The following is a 19,377-nucleotide window of genomic DNA, read 5'->3' on the forward strand; positions in this document are numbered from 1 at the left end:
TAAATAAATAAAATGTCAAAGTAATGCATCGTCTTGAATGGTGGCTGAGAGAAGACATTCGACTGCAAAGGATCAATCACTTAACTGTTTTATTTTCTTTACTATCTCACAAGATGACACCTTCTATTTCCTTATTTTTATTCAAATGGTGATCCATTGAATACTTGACTTATCTATGCACTAGAAGTAATTTTGACTTATCTATGCATTAGAAGTAACCATAATCGTTATGAATGGTTTAATATTCCAGGAGGAAAAACTGTTAATATAGAATATGATAAAATAATTATTAACAAGAAAACACGAAACTGAATATACACTACACCAGACTATGGTTTTATTAGAGCATTTACAATACACAAATACAATATGAATCAGAATGACAAAGAATCACTCTTCTCACATTCACATAGATTAACGTAATAAAAACGTTCTTTACCAGAAAAGAAAAAAAAATTATTTTTCCTTCAAAAATAGTGAGCGCTTCAAACTTAAAGAATTTAAAATTTTCACAAAGATTAATTCAATAACATCTATTTTATTCTAGAGCTTTACTTAAAAACACAGGACTTTTCCTAGAAACCCAGTTTCCCATAAAATTTATGGTTATAAAAAATCTTACATTAGTTCAGAGTTAAAATATCACTTGTATTCTTTATTTACACATATTTTTTGCACATATGTTGCACATATTATGCGAATTTATCACATATTATTTCGCACCTATTAATATGAAAAAATATATTAATACAATTACTAAATCCATACATTCAAATTGTATAAACTTCTAAAATACATTGAATATAATCGAGAATTGTCGTTTATATTCCTATTCTAGATTATAATTTGAAAAATCCATCTCAAAATAATCCAAAATTATGCGAAATAGGACATTTTTAGCAAGTTTTTTAAAAATTAAAAAAATTTCGAGCCAAGATATTGGAAGATGTTTTATATTAAAATGCATAATTCACGTAGATTCTGGAATTATAAATACTCCAGAAGTTTAATTTAAATTTAAACTTTTAAAATAAAAATGCCTTAACTCTTTCGAAACCATTTTTTAAAAAAATATATAGATTAACGTTTACTTAGAATGTCTCATCGGTCTTGAAAGAGTTAAGTTGCAGTTGTATTAAAAATTGGATAATAATTCAAATAATTCGACAGTGTTTATCAAAAAGATGTTTCCTCCTGTATTTTTTGCCTCATACTTTACATGCATAAGTAATTATTCCATCTTGTTGTTTTTTGTGCGAAGTTAGAGAAATTTTCTGTATAAAAGCCTTTTCACATGTTTTGCCCACATGTGGTCTTTCTCCAGTATGTGTACGTAAATGTACCACAAGTGTTTGTCTCGTAGAAAATCCTCTACCACATCTCCCACAGATATGTGACTTCTTCCCCGAATGTACTACGGCATGGTTTGTAAACGAAATTTTGCATTCAAATGCTTTACTGCATTGCAGACAAACGAAGGTTCTTTCCTTTGTATGAGTATTTAAATGCTCGACAAGAATTCTGTATCGGGAATTGTACCTGCATTGATAGAATTTTTCTCTTGAATGAATTTGTAGATGGCCACGGACAGTAGTTTCCAGCCGAAATCTGACACCACAAGTCACACAAACATAGGGTTTCTCTGAAGGCTGGATGTGAACACGCTTTGGGTCAATTCGGTTTTCACATTCCGTAGCTATCTCTTCTGTACAGGGACAATAAATATTGTCTACATTTTTACAAGACATTTAGGAAATGTTTCGCAGTATAGTTATGATCACTGTCACATGGACCAGGTTTTTTGTATGTTTTATCTAAGACACTTTGTAAATATTTGCTATCATAATCCGGATCTTTCTGGCAAACAAGATTTTCGGAATTATCCTGAAATACATTTTGGTTATCTGTATAACCCATGATTTCTAGATAAATGTTGAGATTTAACTGGGGTGATTTGATTTTCTAGGGAATGCCCATAGAAGCGGAATAGTTTAGAATTTCTGGGACATCCATTGAAGATAAAGGAATACCAGCATCCGGTAAAACAGGATTTAATGACAAATCTTCGAAAGCATATTCAGTGCCCAATAGTAATATATTAAGTTCATTAAAACCAAGAGATGCATTTACATTTTCTAAAATGCCATCCATATACTTTAGTTCTTTGGCTTTATCAAAAACAATCCTGAAACACGTACCCCAATTTATATGGGCCTTCGCAGCTGCAGACCAACTCGTGTACCATTGTTGACTCAGCGGCACAAAACTCTGCGCTTCGCTTGAGAGTGTTACCAGCACCGTCATTTGACTCTTAATAAATGGGAAAACGCTGTCTGGTATGATGAGGCCCGTTTCTAATTGTATCGGGCGGACGGCCGTGCACAGATGTGGAGAAAGCCCCATTAATCTATGGATCCCTTATGCTTACAGGGAACTGCCCAAGCTGGTGGAGGCTCTGTGATAATATTAGGGGGTGTACAGTTGGCATGAAATGGAACCGGTGATAGATCTGAATACGATCATGACATGTCATCCGTACGTTAACATACGTTCTGATCAACTGCATTCATTCATGTCCTATTCCGAGGAGCACTCTTCTCCTCTCTGAATTTCGTTCCCTCTTTTGGCCACCCAATTCCACTGACATGAACATTATCGAGCATATCTGGGATGTACCGCAATGTCCCAGATATGTTCCCCTTACTCAGTACTTCCCTCCCCTTTTTTAGGAGGTCTCCATCACCTAGCACTCCCACAGCTTTGTGTACTGCCCTGCAGGAATCATGGTGCGAACTGTCTCTACAATATCTTCACAAATTTGTTGAATCCATGCCACGCCGTGTTGCGGCACTTCTGAGTTCTCGTAGGGACTTTATAAGATATTATATTGGGGTACCAGTTTTTCTAGCTCTTCAGTGTAATATCATTGAAGACTATTTTAGTGATTATCGGCTGCTAGAAACTTTCAAGACGATGAATAAATGTCCTAAAAGGTTGAAATACAGATAAATTCATTTCAACCAAAGACATTTTTAAGGTACAATACTAACATTAATATTATCACAGAACTTATTCGAAATGGTGGTTGTGTCTTTTGATGTCTTATGACAGTGATTTATCAGACAGGTACTGGTTTCTTCGACTTCATGCCCTTAGGCAGACAGTAGAGCAGGTTATACCAGAAGTACCTGTCTCCCAATGTGAGACGCGTATGGCTCTTCAGATATATCTGAATCTCTTTAGGCAAATCTTTCTCTTTGGGAAGATCTCCCATCTTGATGATGATGATCCTGTGCCCGTGGTCTTTCAGTGAAAGCACATGCGCGGTTTTGAACTGAAACATGCACAATTCGCTCTTGAGAAAATTCCTAGAACAGAACAAACAATCACTATAAGGCCAATTAGTTTCTTTTTATTGTTGTTAAATATTCAAAAGCTCAAAATTTTGAATTGGATATTACAGTACACCCCTGAGCATCCAGCCTAATGTGGCGGAAGGGCAGGCCGGATAACACAAATAACTGGATAGGTCAGGGTTCTTTGAACTCATTTTTTGACCCCCAATATTAGAAGACAAGTTTCTATACAAAAACTCATTGTAATACTTCCACTTCTTATTGAATATTGAGCCCTCCATTTATCTCAAGCCAGGTAGAATGTGAACTCGGCTTGGTGAATCATGGAAGCAGTAGCACGTAACGTGTCGAGTTAAAATAAAAGGTACTGTACTGGTAATTTATATATGTTTATAAACGGCACTGCACGTATCGAAAATTTATTAGAGAAAAAGTATGTAAAAGGATATAAACTGTTCACATTTTAACCTAAATTCTATATCTTCATTGCGGTACAGTCAAAAAAAAAAAAAAACACTTTAAGCATACCCCAAGAACAATTTACGAATACTGTATATATTGTGCAGTTATAATCAGGGACAACAGCAACGGTTGAGGTCCGTTACCCACTGACGAAACAATGAACATGGAGCAGAATTGTTTGCTTTCTGTTATAACTCGTCCGCTTCTAATGCCTTAGCAATGTCGCCAATGCAATCACTTGCCTTCCTCGTTTAATTATGATTAAAAAAAAATTAGGCCGGAGAATACGGAAACCGGATAGTCGCGAACCGGATACTCGGGAGTGCATTGTATTACTTTTTATTTTCTCGTCTTTGAAGAAATAATAGTAACAATTAAAATTTTCGATCTCGAGACTTTCATAAATCCGTTTTCGGATTTATTTTCCCTGCCAATCTGTTTTTGAATACGATAACTCAAAAGTGTAACAAATTGGATAGGCAAATTTTAGTACGTGATTTTTTACAGTAAAATTGTAGATATATATTTCGTTTTCAAATAAATTCATCAAAGAGTAAATGGCTTTTCTGAGCTCATGTTATCACCAGAACTCGAGACTAGATACATGAAATTTTTATGTCATCATGGTACCAAATTCGTATATCTTTATAAAATTTATTATGTAACAATAGGGTATTTATAATATATTATGTAAATTATTTAAGTATGCATTTTATTTTGTATGTATTTATTATATATATTATGTCTTTATAAATTTATTATGTAAACCTAAAATAGCTGATATCAGCACATCGGGACAACTGATAAAATTTGACAAATTGTTATACCAAAACTGTAGATCTGCATTTAATTTTGGACTAACAGCAAGGCTATAAGACATTTCACCTTTCATATTTAATCCTCTTTCTTATTTTAAGAAATTGAGTAGCTGTTTCTGGGGTTCCTCATTGATGGTGCCTCGATCAATTAGAAAAGGATATTGATTCTGAGATGTTTAGTTTTTTTTTTCCCACGCCAGAATTAATTTCGACCACCAAGCATATGACGGAAAAATTTTACATTAATTAAAAAATAGAGTGTTCTCTTAAGATTTCAAAAAGAACAAACAAAAGTTAAATACCCAAAAAAGTATGTAATAATTGAGAAACAATGGATTCGAACATCTAATACAGAAATTTAGGTGCATGAAAAAGAAATCCACTAGATTACAAAACCAAAATTTTTTCAAATACGCACACATTATATGGCTCATTATTCTACTTTACATTGTACTATTTGTATCTTGTGCTGAAAAAAAGTTATATAAATTTTTAGTTATTGCTCTCTCGTACTATCGCTCAATTCAGTGAAAACACTCAATACATTTATTTCTTTGTACCCAAATTATCATATTTAAAAATAAAAATATTTTAAAAAATAGTGAAAATTATATATATCATAGAACTACAAAAAGTAATTTCATATATTTTCATAAGAATTTTATTGGAAGCTTTCGAGAATGATGTCTAGTTGCATAAAAATGTGAATTCATTGTCGACATCATTTCATTTGTGATGTCTTAAAACCGAATTATACAAGAAGGTAGCAATAGCGTAGCAACCAAGATGCAACACTTATATAGATAATTAGGGTACATTATGAAGACAAAACTTCATAGAGTTTATTATCGTTCTTTTAAAGACAAATTTGACGACATGTCATAAAATATGCTATACATCGGGCACTACTTGCCTTCATTAAGAAATTAAAACTCAAATCAATATTAAGTTTAATACGATTTTTTAAATTTAAATTTTGGAATCGATACAAACAGCGTCTTATAAAAATATGAATAAAATTGAATAATTTTTATAAAATTGAATTATTAATTTGAAATAAAAAATAGAATATAATTTTAAAAAATTCGATGTTTTTATTAAAGTATTTTATTATCACTAATAATAAAATAGAGTGTGTGCAAATTAAGACGTTCTACGTAACAGAACGTTTGAACTTGAATCAAATTTGGCGTAATTAAACTTCGCAAAGTGAATCTCGTAGGGATACATTTTGAAATTTTAAATCATTAAAAATGATCGATTTTTGTCGTTTTTCCGCTATAATCTAAGAAAATATTAAAGCACAAATATAATTTTTACACTGAGTTTAAATTTAAAAAATGTCTTTTCTAATATCTTCTATTTAATTATTGTAACGACGTTTTTTCTGAATCTTGTTGATTTTTAAAAATATTTAATGCTTTGCACTCGGAAAAGTAATTTGATGCATAATTATTCAATTAACACAAAAATTTGTCTATTACTCTGAAAAATAAATATGCACAATTGTTTTAAGTCGAATTTCTTTCAAAAATTAATCTATATCTGTTTTATCATTCTGTAAGCGTTTTCAATAATGAAAATTGAAAAAGAAATAAATAAAACGTCAAAATGATACACCATCTTGAATGGTGAGTGAGAGGCACCATCCGAGTGCAAATGTTAATTTGCTGAGAGGATCATGGACAACAAGTAACATATAAGAAATTCAATCAAAATTCATTGCAACCAATATTCTTGGTAAAATAGCTAATCGTCAAAAGCGATCAGTTAAAAAAAAACAGAAAGAAACACTTCATATAAATTATGGGAAGGAGCATTAAAAACATAAAAGTGTAAAAACTGAATTTAATATAAGGCTAAAATTAAGTCTAACTGAATTATCTTATGCAGTCTTTCAAATTCAATGTGAGCCCTATTTACTCGCATTTGAAGTATTTTTGTCAGCGTTTCATGCTTCTAACCCCCAGATTTTTTTACTAAAATATAATATTTACAAACACATTATTGACAGCTTTAAAAAAAAAATTTTTACAATTTCTAAATAAACTCTATGAATGACTATTAGTAACTTGATACAATAGAACTTATTCCTGAAATACCTGGAAAGAACGAGAACTGTCTGTCTGGAACTTTCCAAACATCTGACAATTTCGCTGTAAATGTCTTCATTACAGGGACGGAAGTCCCTACAAGGAAAGCACAGCCGGATGTTCGGCACTTTTTTCTCGATCACTGAAAAAAGAATAAACAAATCTTAATTTATGAGGGGATTTAATTAAAATATGGGTCATTAAGGTACAATTAGGTGTTTCCTTTTCTTTGTCTTTTCTATTATTATCACGTGAGAACTTGATGTTATTCTGGTTTGGAGTTTTTCAAGCCACAAAATGCACAGGTAGAAAATTGGCGATTTATCGCTTTTGAGACATCAATTTTCGCTTTTAGGGCTATTAGAAAATGATAAAGAACGTTGTCATGTTCGGCGACTAATCGCCACAAAAAGTTACAACTTAGTGTGAATCCGTGCCACATACCCAATTGTCCTGTCTAGCCAACAAAAGGCAGAGTCTTAAGAAGTTATCGCCCGAAGAAACACAAAGAAGAAAACGAGAACCAATACGAAACAACGAGGAGAGGTATCGAAAGATGTGTATAGTATAATGATAATAATATAATTTTTTTTAACTTTCATTTTCAATTTTTGTAGCTGGCAAAAAAGTGTTGGAGCTCAAACGATTTTGAAGTGGGGGAAAAAAACCATCGCTTTTCTATAAGTTGACGATTGCGCAAGGCAATAATCGCCAGTTTAAACCAAATTTTCGCACAAAAAAAAAAAATCTGGCCTTAAGATAAATTTTTGCTCGAAGAATTTTGCAAAAAAAAAAAAATTGTTTTCTAAATATCGACGCATGCATAATCTGATAGTCGCGTGATGGTTTCAAATTTGTTTAAAGTTATTAATGATGACTTAAAATAATTAAGCCAAACAATGATGTTGCTATTGGCAATAGGCGAGGATCGAACTCGCAACCTTATGGTTCGTAGCCGAGTAACATGACCAGAAGACAAAAGAAAATTCTCATGTCTATTAGCTGTTACCTGGCTTATAAAGCGTCACCACATTACTCCCTCTCCAGTGCGTCGGAGGTGAGACGAACAATATTTTGTCCAGTTTTTTTTTTTTTTTTTTTTTTTTCGGTTATTAGTGGTAATATATTGGCTGTTGCACCTTATCCATTTTTTTAAAATTTATTGGCTGATTTTTTTTATCAACTTATTTTTTTATTCTTATTATTTTTATGTATTTCTGGTAGAGAGCGCCACAAAAGTTGTATGAAGTTTGCGTATTTTCGTCATCGGTCACCAGTGTTGCGATTGTTTATAAGCGAGAGTCGAACTCGCAACCTTTGGGTTCGTAGCCGAGTAACATAAGCACAAGACAAAAAAAATTTCTCATGTCTCGTAGCTGTTATCTGGCTTATAAAGCGTCAAAACAATGACATAAAAAATAATAATGTTTTCACATGATAACTTGAAATTTCCGATAACAGATTTCAATTTTTAAGGGTTGTGTTCGGGAGAGAAAGGTTATATTTCCAGATTTGTATTTAAAATTTAATTTGACAAAAAATGTTAATGATATTTTTTCTATACACGTTCTCTCCTCTGTGAAGAAAGGAGCAGATGAGTGTCTTAGTAGGCTAAAAGTAAAGTAGGATAAATGTTGATGCGGTCTTGGCATCAAAATAACCACTTGTGTATAAAATATAAAAGTTTAGAGACTAAACCGGAAGATACACAACGTGAGTAATTAAATATTTTTCTTACAAAACGAGTTAATATAAAAAACGAAGTTTTCTGTAAGTATCGGAGAATGAGGTAGAAAAACCGTTCCCATGGTTTCTTCTAAGATAAAAATAACCCGTGGAGACAGCGTTTAATGGACTTAAAATCTAAATTACAATGCTTCATAGCCAAATATTCCAAAGAGAAAAAACTGTTCTGTGACAATCATACCGTTAAAGATATCTGGAAAGACCACAGCCCAATCTTCAAAGCTGAAGGAGAAGAAAGCATCGAACTCCTTGTCCTGGTCGATGTCCTGCTCTTTGACCCAGGTCATTCCGTGAGCGTATAGCCAGGCCTTTATGGGTGTCTTGTATCGAATCCACACAATCGACATAGCAGAAGCCACCACAACGACAGCTAAAACATTATTTTATATGAATATAAATAATGCTATTAGTCACTGGTAATTCGATCATCAAAATACTATGATGCTTAGTTGTGAATTGTGCTGCTACGTTAAAACACTACTTGGATTATAAGTGAATTCTAAAATGACTTCCAAACAAAGAGGCGCAGTCTATTTTGAAGACAAATGGCCTAAATATTATAAGAAATACATGAATTCCCTATTAAATTTGACATCTTAATTTCAGAACGATGGCAACTTTAGTCATGAAAATGGTATCTGAATATCTACCCCCATACGATAGAACCACTTACAGCTTCACCTATTGGCTAAAACCAGAGATATTATTTCCGTCTCGAAACTGGTATAAGATAATGGGAAAGAGGTAGTTGCAATATGGTAAAGTATTGTCGAGTTAATGCACAAAAGACATCTTGTGCACGATGATGCTAACAACAAATCATTCAAAATGTCCATTTGTTTATTCATGATTTACGGAATAAAGTGATAAACCTGTTCAACTTAATTAAGCTATAATTATTGCGAATTTATAGAAGCATTACGAACTTCCTGCAACAGAATAAGAAAGTTTATAACGTCGACAGAAAGGCAGATTTCTACTCATATACATGCATGATATATCAGGAATAACAAATATCATTTGAATTTGAATTTTATATAGAAATAAATAGTTGCAGTGTCGACAGACTAAACCCAATAACTTTAAACTAAGTAGAGAAATTTCTCACTTACGTTATTAACATATTTTAATTAATTCCCCCAGTGTCATTGTTTTTCAAACTATACGACAGGAATATCCAGAGTTAGAACTCATAGGCAAGCAGTTGGTTCATTGAGAATATTGATTGTGAAAAATTCCTATCAAATTTTTATGTGTAACTTAAAAAAAATATTTAAATTCAAATTGTGATTTCGAAGTATGGTAACGGAATATAAAACCTATATATTCCATTAGTTTAAATTAGCTTAATTGGAATGGCATACATTACAATTTACAGAACTTCAAGCTGGGTTTATCGTCTGCCAGTTATAAGATGGGCAGTAAGACAACACATGTGCAGAAAGAGATTAATTTAGGTTTGTCAAATTTCATAAGATAAATTCAGGCATTCCATGCTTAACTATAAATTGCCTTTTTGGCATCCCTGGATTTTTCTTTTTCATTGCGTATCATATTAAAATGGAGGATATTTATACAAAAAAAAACATGGTAAAATAAAAAAAATGGTCTGCATACCTAAATTTGGGAAACTATACAAAAAAAATGGCAAATAAATGGGAAAAAAGCACAACTTCGCATCAGAAAGAACAGATAACAAAAAATGTCGGAATTAATCTATGATAAGTGATCAATTTTTTTAAGCCAAAAAGCCCTCCAAATTCTACAAACGCATGCGCAGTAAGAAAAAAATAAATACTGTGCATATTGTTGTCCTCTCAGGACAAATACTTGCCATGGACCAAACTGCATTTTTCTGCATTTCTACGCTTGAGTTGTCTACTGGCCGATTGTAAATCCACCTTCACGTTAAGTAAAATTTGTAGAAACAATTTGAATGTAAATATTGAAATATTTTTTTTACCAAGAACACTGAGGGAAACCGAGACGTAAATTTCGACGTCCGTTGGACAGAGTTCTATGTCTGACAGAGTCCAGATGGCTCGGTTGGCCAGTCTGGGTGAATCTTGCTCATCAGGGCCACATCGAGTTTCATTGATGTCTGGAATCTACATACAAAAAGTTATTATATCAAGAACCAAGTAAAGACATTAAAAAAATTGTGAAGTTCATACCCATTTCTACAGATGTGAACTTTCCAAAACTTATAGACACTTATTTATTGAGAGAATTTCAGGCTCTATCGGCATTTATGTTCTACTCATTCATTTCTAAAGACACTCATACGCTATTAAATGTTTTCTTTAACAGCGTACCTAATTTTACCTTTTACTCTTCAAATTTTACCAATTTTCTGTTGCCAGTTTGCTTGTTCGTAAAACTGGCAAAGCTCAGGACTGGTCATACTTATTTTACACATAATCATGTACTGAAAGGAGAATTATCACCTATGCATTCTTCATGCAACACCTTTTTAACAATAAAATATATTCTGACTGAATAATTTTAGAATAAAACATTTTGATCATGCACAACTTAAGACGGTAGACTAATTGACAGATACAAGAAAAAAAATATTTCCTTTTATTATTGATATTGGTTGACTAATCTTATTTGATTAAATTTGTCCTTTCACTTTGTTGTTGTTTTATTATTTCTTAATCTTTTAATATTAAATTGGAGATAAAGATATTAAAAATACCATGAGTTTGGAGCAGAATGGTCAGGCCTGGCTTTGCACCAAAAACAACAACAACAACAATCAATTAATCAATCATGCTCATTCATACTCACTCATATTCTTCCAAGAACTTTTATTCTAGTGCCATATAATTCTTACTCTTGCTCAGCCCTCAAAATAGGCATCTTTAGTTCTATTTCCTTCCCACTTATTAACTTATTTCAGGAATTTTAAAATTTTGAACCATTAAATTGCTTTTCTTAGGCTTTCTTCCCAAAATCTAGACTTTATGCACCTTTTTACTCATACTCATTCAACTCATTCCATGAAACTGCTTTTGCTAGGCTTTCTTTTCAAAATGTAGAGTTCATGCATCAGTTAACTCATACTCATTCCCCTGATTTATACTCATTCCATTAAATTGCTCTTCCCATGCTTTCTTCTCAAAATGCAGAGTTCGTGCACCGGTGAAATCATACTCATTCAATCACTCTCTACTTTGAAGCTCTTGTGTCTTAAAATTCTTACTTATTTACTCGTTTCTTAAAATATAGGGCTCACCTTGCCACAGTTTATTGATATTTATTCCACAAAATTCGATGATAGAGTTTTTAATTTTAGGAGCAGTAATATCTTGTATTATAACTGAACAAGTAATATATTTTTAAAAAAATTTTAATCAATTCCTACTTAGGCCAACAAAAAAAATTATTTTAGTTTTTTTTTTATTAAATAATTACAATTAATATAAATATGTATGTATATATATATGACAAAATTACAATATTAAGTGGCAAAATAGAAATAAAATTGAAAAACCTGTATTAACATCAAGTGTTATCGACTTCAAGTTTTATATATTATATATTTATATACTTTTATATACTTTTAAATTACTTATTAAAATTTTTAGTTTGGCGACCATTTGGCGAATCTATTTAAAGTATTAAAAATTAATTAAATTTAATTAATGAATTAATATTTGAAATTACATAATGAATGAAGTATTACGTCAAGTAATATATAATATTTTTTATATCGAATTCCTGTTTATTTTCTTATATTATTTTTATATATCTTATATTATATATAATCGGATGTCGCGTCAGTAATCTCAGAGCTTGGCGTAGAAATTACTGGACAAATTTAATTAATTAATATTTGAACAAAAACTGAGTGAATGAATAAAAAGTATTTTATTAACTATTGAAAATTTGAACAATATATATATATATATATATATATATATATATATATATATATATATATATATATATATATATATATATATATATATATATATATATATATATATATATATATATATATATATATATATATATAAGGAGATTGTGAACTAATAGTAGGAATTGAAAAAGATACGTAGGAAACAATTTTTTTAAGCGCAATCGATTGCATTGGTTTTATAATTTAAGAAACCTGATACAAGTGTCAATCGATTTCTTTGAATAAATTAATTCTTCTTCAAATTGAGAATAAATATTCAATTACAAGAGGTCCTCAAATGAAAAGGTACAAAAAGACACTGTGAGTATAAATGAAGATCTCAAAGTATACAACATAGGCCTGAGCACAACGATCCATTGATTAACGAGCCGAAGGATTCCTTGTTCCCAAAATTCCTGTGGCCGTGACGAGATACAGTACTTCACAGCATCCTTGAATTCGCCGTACGAGTTGAAGCGCTTCCCTTTCAGATGTTTTCTCATAACCATTAAATCCGATTTCTACTGTGAGACACCAGGAAGACTACGCAGGTCCATCAAGAACAAAAAACGAGGGCTACTCACAGAAGATATGGTTTTGGTCGATGATAAAGCGCGTCCACACGTCCCAAGGGACACACACGCAAAACTGGCCAACTTCATGTGGGAACAGCTCGACCATCCGCTCTACAGCCCGGACATGTCGCCTTGCGATTTTCATGTGGTTGGTCCCCTGAAAGAACATATGAAAGGACGCACTTCAACTCGGACGGCGAACTCAAGGACGCTATGAAGGACTGGGTCTCCTCACGGCACAAGAATTGTTGAACAAGGAATCCTTCGGCTCGTTAATCAATGGGATCATTCTGCTCAGGCCTATGATGTATACTTTCAATAAAATCTTCATTTATACCCACAGCGTCGTTTCGTATCTTTTCATCTGAACATTCCTTGTACTTGCGCGCTTGTAAATAAGTAATATAGAATTTCTCTCGAAGCACGTTTAAAATCAATTACAAATGACAATATCACACATTTAAATAGAATTAAGTATTCGCAATAAGAAAACAAGATACAATGAATAGCATAAACATGCATGTTTGTTGAGAAAACGGAAAATAAATTATTTGACAACATTGATAACATATACTCATTAATTTCTACGGAATAGATTCACGTAGAATCTAAGACTAAAGAAAAAACGGCTTTCCCCGTCATTTTAATTCTAGCTGTGCATGCATACCCTATGCTTGCCATCCAATATCTAGCTGCATATTAATTACTCACTGTTTGTCATTAGCAACTATCTGCATGTTGATTTACCCTTGCTTGTCATTTAACAGCTGGCTTACTCAATATTGTTCAACTAGCATCTGGCAGCAAGTTGATGTTTTCGATGTTTGGCATATAACATCTGACTAAATTTTGACTTGCTATAAGTCTGTCGTCTAGCATCAGGCTTTACACTGCGTTACTCAATGTTTGTCATCAAATATCTAGCTATATGTTGGCTTGCCATAAACTGGCTGTTTAATATGTAGAATATTATCATAATATATGATCTCTTTTATTATTATTATTATTTCCTCGCACTTGAAGATAAAATCTTGCAATCATTAAAGAAAAAGAAAAATGCTTTGGCGAATTTCTACCTTATGTATATCGCTGAATCCAAATAAACACATTTTTGGAATACGTCTATTTTTTGTGACAAAGATAATTAGAAACCACTTTTAACTAAACAGATGAAATTTGGTATATGGTCATTCAACCAAATTTTCCCGTTTACTGATTAACGAAAAATAATCTAGAGAAAGTGTAAAACAATCGCTAATTAAATACATATTCACAATAACAAGAAATCAGTTGGAAGAAAAAACAACTGAGAATAGTAAGTTTGTAGCGATGCACTGTGTCTTCCAAGCATCAAGTAGATTAAAGATCTGTTGCGCTATACTTGCTATTGTGTATACCTGTAGTTACAATTTGTAATGCTGCCATTCGAGTGACTTGATTGTTATGTCATTTTGAAATTACATTATATTAAATATATGTTGTATAATTAATTTGGATATCCCTTCTTTTATTTAACTCACACACAAAGCCCTATTTACGTTTCTGACTTCATGTTCTCTTGAAAAATGACTTGTTTCTAAATGTCTTGCATACTTTTATAGTTTTTTAACAATCGTCTAAGAGAGCTTGCATATCACAAAAAATCGAAGCATACCATTTTAATTTGCACAAATCGAATATAAATTAACAAAATACAGGGCGATTATAAATGAATATCTGAATTTTGCATAGCTATTAAAAGAAAACAAAACGAAGTATAACCTTCTTGTTTATCAGAAATGACAAACAACTATTGAAAAATTAAATTTGGTACAGTTATAGTTGTTCATTACAATAATTTCCAAAAATATAAATGATAAAAATGCGATATGATAACTCATCCCATGCTCTTTCAGCATCTCTAATGGGTTGCTTTGAAAGCCTGCAGATATATATGCCTTATCAACATCTGTTGGTTGGGTGCCGAACAAACACCTGCTGTTAAATGTAACTCCAGAAACAAAAATCAAGTATTGCCATGCATACTTGTGGGATAAGTTATCAACATATACTTCTACGATAACCTTTGTATTTATGGATCAGCTCACAGTGAACTCTTATAACTCACATAACACTTTAAAAAATTATTTTGATTTTCGATGAACAATAAAGCTTACTTTGTTTCTTTTGTTTTTTTCTGCTTAACAGACCTGCGAAATAAGGATATTCATTTATAAACGTTCTGTATTAAATAACAGTTCATCAGAGTACTCACCAAGGTGGAGTGGATCTCAATCCAACTTTTGAAGACAGAGGTACCGCAATCGCAGGTCCAAGGATTATTTGACAGCGTCACTCTTCTCAGCTCCTGCAGGGAGTTCAGCAAAGAGATGGGAGGCTGACGAAAGAGGTTGTGGGCCAGGCGGAGGTGTTTCGTACCTTCGGGAAGACGAGCGTCTTCCACCGACATCAGGTAATTGTGTGAAAAATCCAAACCCTTGATTTCGTCTTGGATGACGAAGGGGACACTTTCAGAAAAGAAAGCATTCTCATCCGTGTTCCGTGGCAGAAAGATCGTGAGAGATGTTGATTTCTGGAAATGAAAGAATGCCATGTCAATAGCATCAATAGACAGGATATATGGATGTGAAACAAGGAGTTAAGGAATCGTATGGCTGAAGGATATCAAATGGCGGAAGGCAAAAGATATTTGATTCAATTTTCAAATTGTCATTTTAACCAGTATTATCCAAAAACTGGTAAACCGATGATGTAAGCTTTAGGAACAACTTTCTCGCTGTGATCAGACAATCTGTAAGAGGTTTTTCTCCAAACAAAACACAGACATCGATCCCTTCCCTTCGAAAATTCTTCCAAAACCACTTATTTCCATCTACTGGAACTAGGAACAAAATTCCATTTCAAGAGATATCTAGACACTCAGAGGTCACTTATTCTAGAAGATTCGCAATTCAACTTTATCGCGAAATCTTAACTAGAGTCTGAGACTAATGGACTTGGATACTGACGCTAAACCATGCCAGAAAATTGGAAATGCATTGGCAATCAATTAACGAATTGTTCAAATGAACGATTCGAACAATCATTGAAGGATTCCGAATCGTTCATTAATTGACCTTCTGTTTAGAATAGATTTTTGGAAAAATTCAGTTATTTTTCCAAGAATTACAAAAATTAATAAAACATTATTACTAATTATAGTCTTCTTATTACAATCTTATTAACTCAATAAATGGCGCTGAGAACCTTCAATTATTCCTTATGATGATGATGCATCATTACCAAGCGTGGTAGGCGTATGCAAGTTTAAAAGTGAGAAAATTAAATTTAGTTTAATGAGGTGCGTTTACACTAATAGGTTTACTTTCTTCACACAGTATTTTGGAGTTTTATTTTCAATTTTTATAGGCTTTGCTTTCATATTATAATGATTTTTTTTTTTGGTTTTAGGTTTTATTCTCTTTTTTTGTTGTTTGGTTTTGAGCAATCTATATGTGCTATTACTTAGATTTAAAAATTTGGAAATAATTTTGCTTATTATTGTGCAATTTATTCTCTTTAATTTTGTGATAGTAATTTTATCTTCAAAACCTCATTTTCCTGAGATTTTAGTATCAGAAGGGATCAATTTTTCTGTGAGTCATACCCTTCACAGAAAGAAATCCCTGGTTTGAATCCTTACCTGAGGGCGACTCTTGACACTATCTTCAAGCCGGATTAATCGTATCTTTCTTTTGGGTTCTTTTTGCATTAAATTTAATATTCTAATCTAATTTGGGTAAGTTCATTTCTAATTTAGTGTTAGCAGCATTATTGCCCACTAAATACAATGTATCTTTTATTCTTTCGGTTCAGCAAAAAAGTGGATTTCATAATCATAAGTGAAACTGAGTTTTTAAAGTGAATTTCATAATGATTGCTTTCGGATTGATAGTTTCTTAATCTTACTATTAAGTAATACTGCTGCAATAAAGTAACCCTACACAATCTCGTATTTCATTAGAGAAAAATCCTACCCTCTCTTTCATAGAGGATGATACATAATTCGAAACAACCTGAAAAATCAATAATCATCAATGAAATGAAACCATTTTTTATTGTAAAATCAGTATCAATTGGGTACTACAATTTACGCTTCAAATCATTGTGTAATTTTTTATTTGTCGGAACTATGTATTGAATGTAGTGAGTCAATAGTCAGAATGGGTAAAATTCCTCTTACTCAAGTTGTATTGTTTCCCAACATATCAAATCGTTTCTTTGGAAAATTACCAATTGTAAATTCTTTACTGATGAGGGAAATGTTAGAAATTATAATTATGGATGCCCAAAGTGCAGTCTAATACGAGAAAAAATCTTTTCAAACAGTTATAGAACTATGGGAAATTTGGCAGAAGACAAGAAAAATTTGGATCAGTTACACTACAAATAATTTGTTCTTGTTTAATAATACTTAGGTAATCATTCTCTTCTGTATTATAATGCTTACTTTATTGTAATTTAGAGCAGATTTATGTTTTGCTAAATGTCACATATCTATTGTATGCATGCTACTTTCTCTTAATAGAAGTAGTAGTTTAAATTACCTTTTATTTATACTATTATTTTATTGTTTACTCTTATGGTATGTTCTTCATTCTAAATTAAACTCAGTGGTACGACAACCCATGTGAGCCAAGGCCTACAGTTCCTATATCAGCTTTCTTGACCGAGGGCTGTGGGGTGCAAGGCTCCGTTTAGCTCCGTTTAGGTGGTCAGTTTATGCTCCGTTTAGGTGGTCAGCCTAAAGAGGAACCCCCAGTGTTTAGCTCCCAAGCATGCTTAGTCCTCAATTCATCGACTCATTGAAGGGATGAAAGGCTTAGTCAACCTTTCAAAGCTCAAGGATCGAACCACGGACCTGCGCGTTTTGGAGAACGAAGAGCTTCCACTACGCCCAAGGGCGTCATGTTCTATTTTTCATTTACTAATATTTTACTCTTTTAGTTTATTTTACTTTTATTGTTATTATCTTAAGTTTGTTAGTCTGGATTTTATTTTACTATTTTTATTACTTTGACTTTTCAAAATTCTGTTAGTTGGATGTCGTATTGTGCCATTAAACATTATGATTAATATTGCCAAAATTGTCTTCCTCCAACAGCTGTGCATCTGACCGAAGGACGACTTTATAAAAGGTTACTCCTACACAGATGTAAATGCAAGCTACGCATAATTACATATCCGGAATCATTTCTTGGTTTAAACTGTAATCCCAGGTACCAATAAGAACAGATTCGGTACAAAAGAATTTCATTTCCATTTTCTCTGAACAATCGGGATCTTTAGATCTTCATTCGATTGCCGATTATTCATTTTAAAATTTGCACCAAATTCCTAAATTACATTAAATTGCATACCTCGGTTCCCAAAAATCCCTTTTTAAATTTTAAAGTGTTGTAAAAATGTTACGCGTGTAATAATGTACACCTAAATTATCAAAGAACTTTAAAATTGTGATTAGCTTTAATTAAAAATTTAGAAAGAATTAAAAAACATTTTATGAGCATTTGTATGCCACAGAGTAATTATTTCCATATTCGGCAGTTCCAGATTCAATATTTTGCCATATAGATATTTTTTCATAGTTGTTAATCACAAATCTCGTAATGCACAGGTAAAATTTCATCTTGAAAATATTGCCATTCCAAAAGTAAAAAATAAGCAATTCAACAAGAAAGGTTGATCTGCATAAAGATTCACATATAAATGATGTGACCTCTCCCTTCTTCAAATTTCCGGAATGATTATACAATGAGCGACACTAGAAAAACTTACGTGTTCTTGCGTGGTAAAGTTAGCAGCAGCAAAAAGCGGCTGCAATTCTGTGAGACCATTGTTGCTGCAATCTACAAAAATATAGTAGTTGTCCCCATTGTTCTTGCAAAAGCATCTACAACCGTCAGGACATCGAGCTGGGGTGCCCGGACGTTTGTCAATGGATGCCCCCGGAGAGGTATCGTTCGGAGGAATGCAGAGTGGTACGTCCGTCTTTAGTTTCTTTGTGGAATTCAGATGCCGAAGGAAAGGCAAAAGCTGACAGTCGCACCATAACGGATTGCCTACAAAGTAAAAAATATATATATTTCTGTCATTGTTCAGAAATTCTGGCGACTAAATCAGGCGGTTGAAATTAATTGAACTTCAAAAGGACCAACGGTTGTAATGTAATAAAGTATGATAAGCAATATTTAGTCGATAAAAATTGCAAAAATTCGTCAGAAACACATATGCCAAAATTTTAATTATAGTAAATGATATTAGGCCATTAACAGACAATTTACAAAACTATCTAAATTAATTTCCATCTGAATCGAATAATGAACGGCGTTTTTTAAGTGGATAAAAACCATGACTCAACTAAGTGTCGTATTTGAATAT

At 32.4% G+C, this 19,377-nt stretch overlaps 1 protein-coding gene across 1 annotated transcript in view; it reads right to left on the reverse strand.

Annotated features, from left to right (window-relative positions):
- Positions 1-954: 954 nt before the first annotated feature.
- The window catches only part of LOC129971570 (protein toll-like), a 44,816-nt gene continuing 26,393 nt past the window's right edge, over positions 955-19,377 (reverse strand). The window contains exons 7-12 of the mRNA XM_056085459.1: positions 18,775-19,058; positions 15,212-15,529; positions 10,439-10,583; positions 8,657-8,845; positions 6,739-6,871; positions 955-3,368 (exon numbers count right to left, since the gene is read on the reverse strand). Of these exons, the coding sequence (XP_055941434.1) occupies positions 3,119-3,368; positions 6,739-6,871; positions 8,657-8,845; positions 10,439-10,583; positions 15,212-15,529; positions 18,775-19,058 (1,319 nt within the window). The 3' untranslated portion in view covers positions 955-3,118. The remainder of the gene's footprint in view (positions 3,369-6,738; positions 6,872-8,656; positions 8,846-10,438; positions 10,584-15,211; positions 15,530-18,774; positions 19,059-19,377) is intronic.

The sequence above is a fragment of the Argiope bruennichi genome, chromosome 6, assembly GCF_947563725.1.
Source record: "Argiope bruennichi chromosome 6, qqArgBrue1.1, whole genome shotgun sequence".
Lineage (NCBI taxonomy): Eukaryota > Metazoa > Arthropoda > Arachnida > Araneae > Araneidae > Argiope > Argiope bruennichi.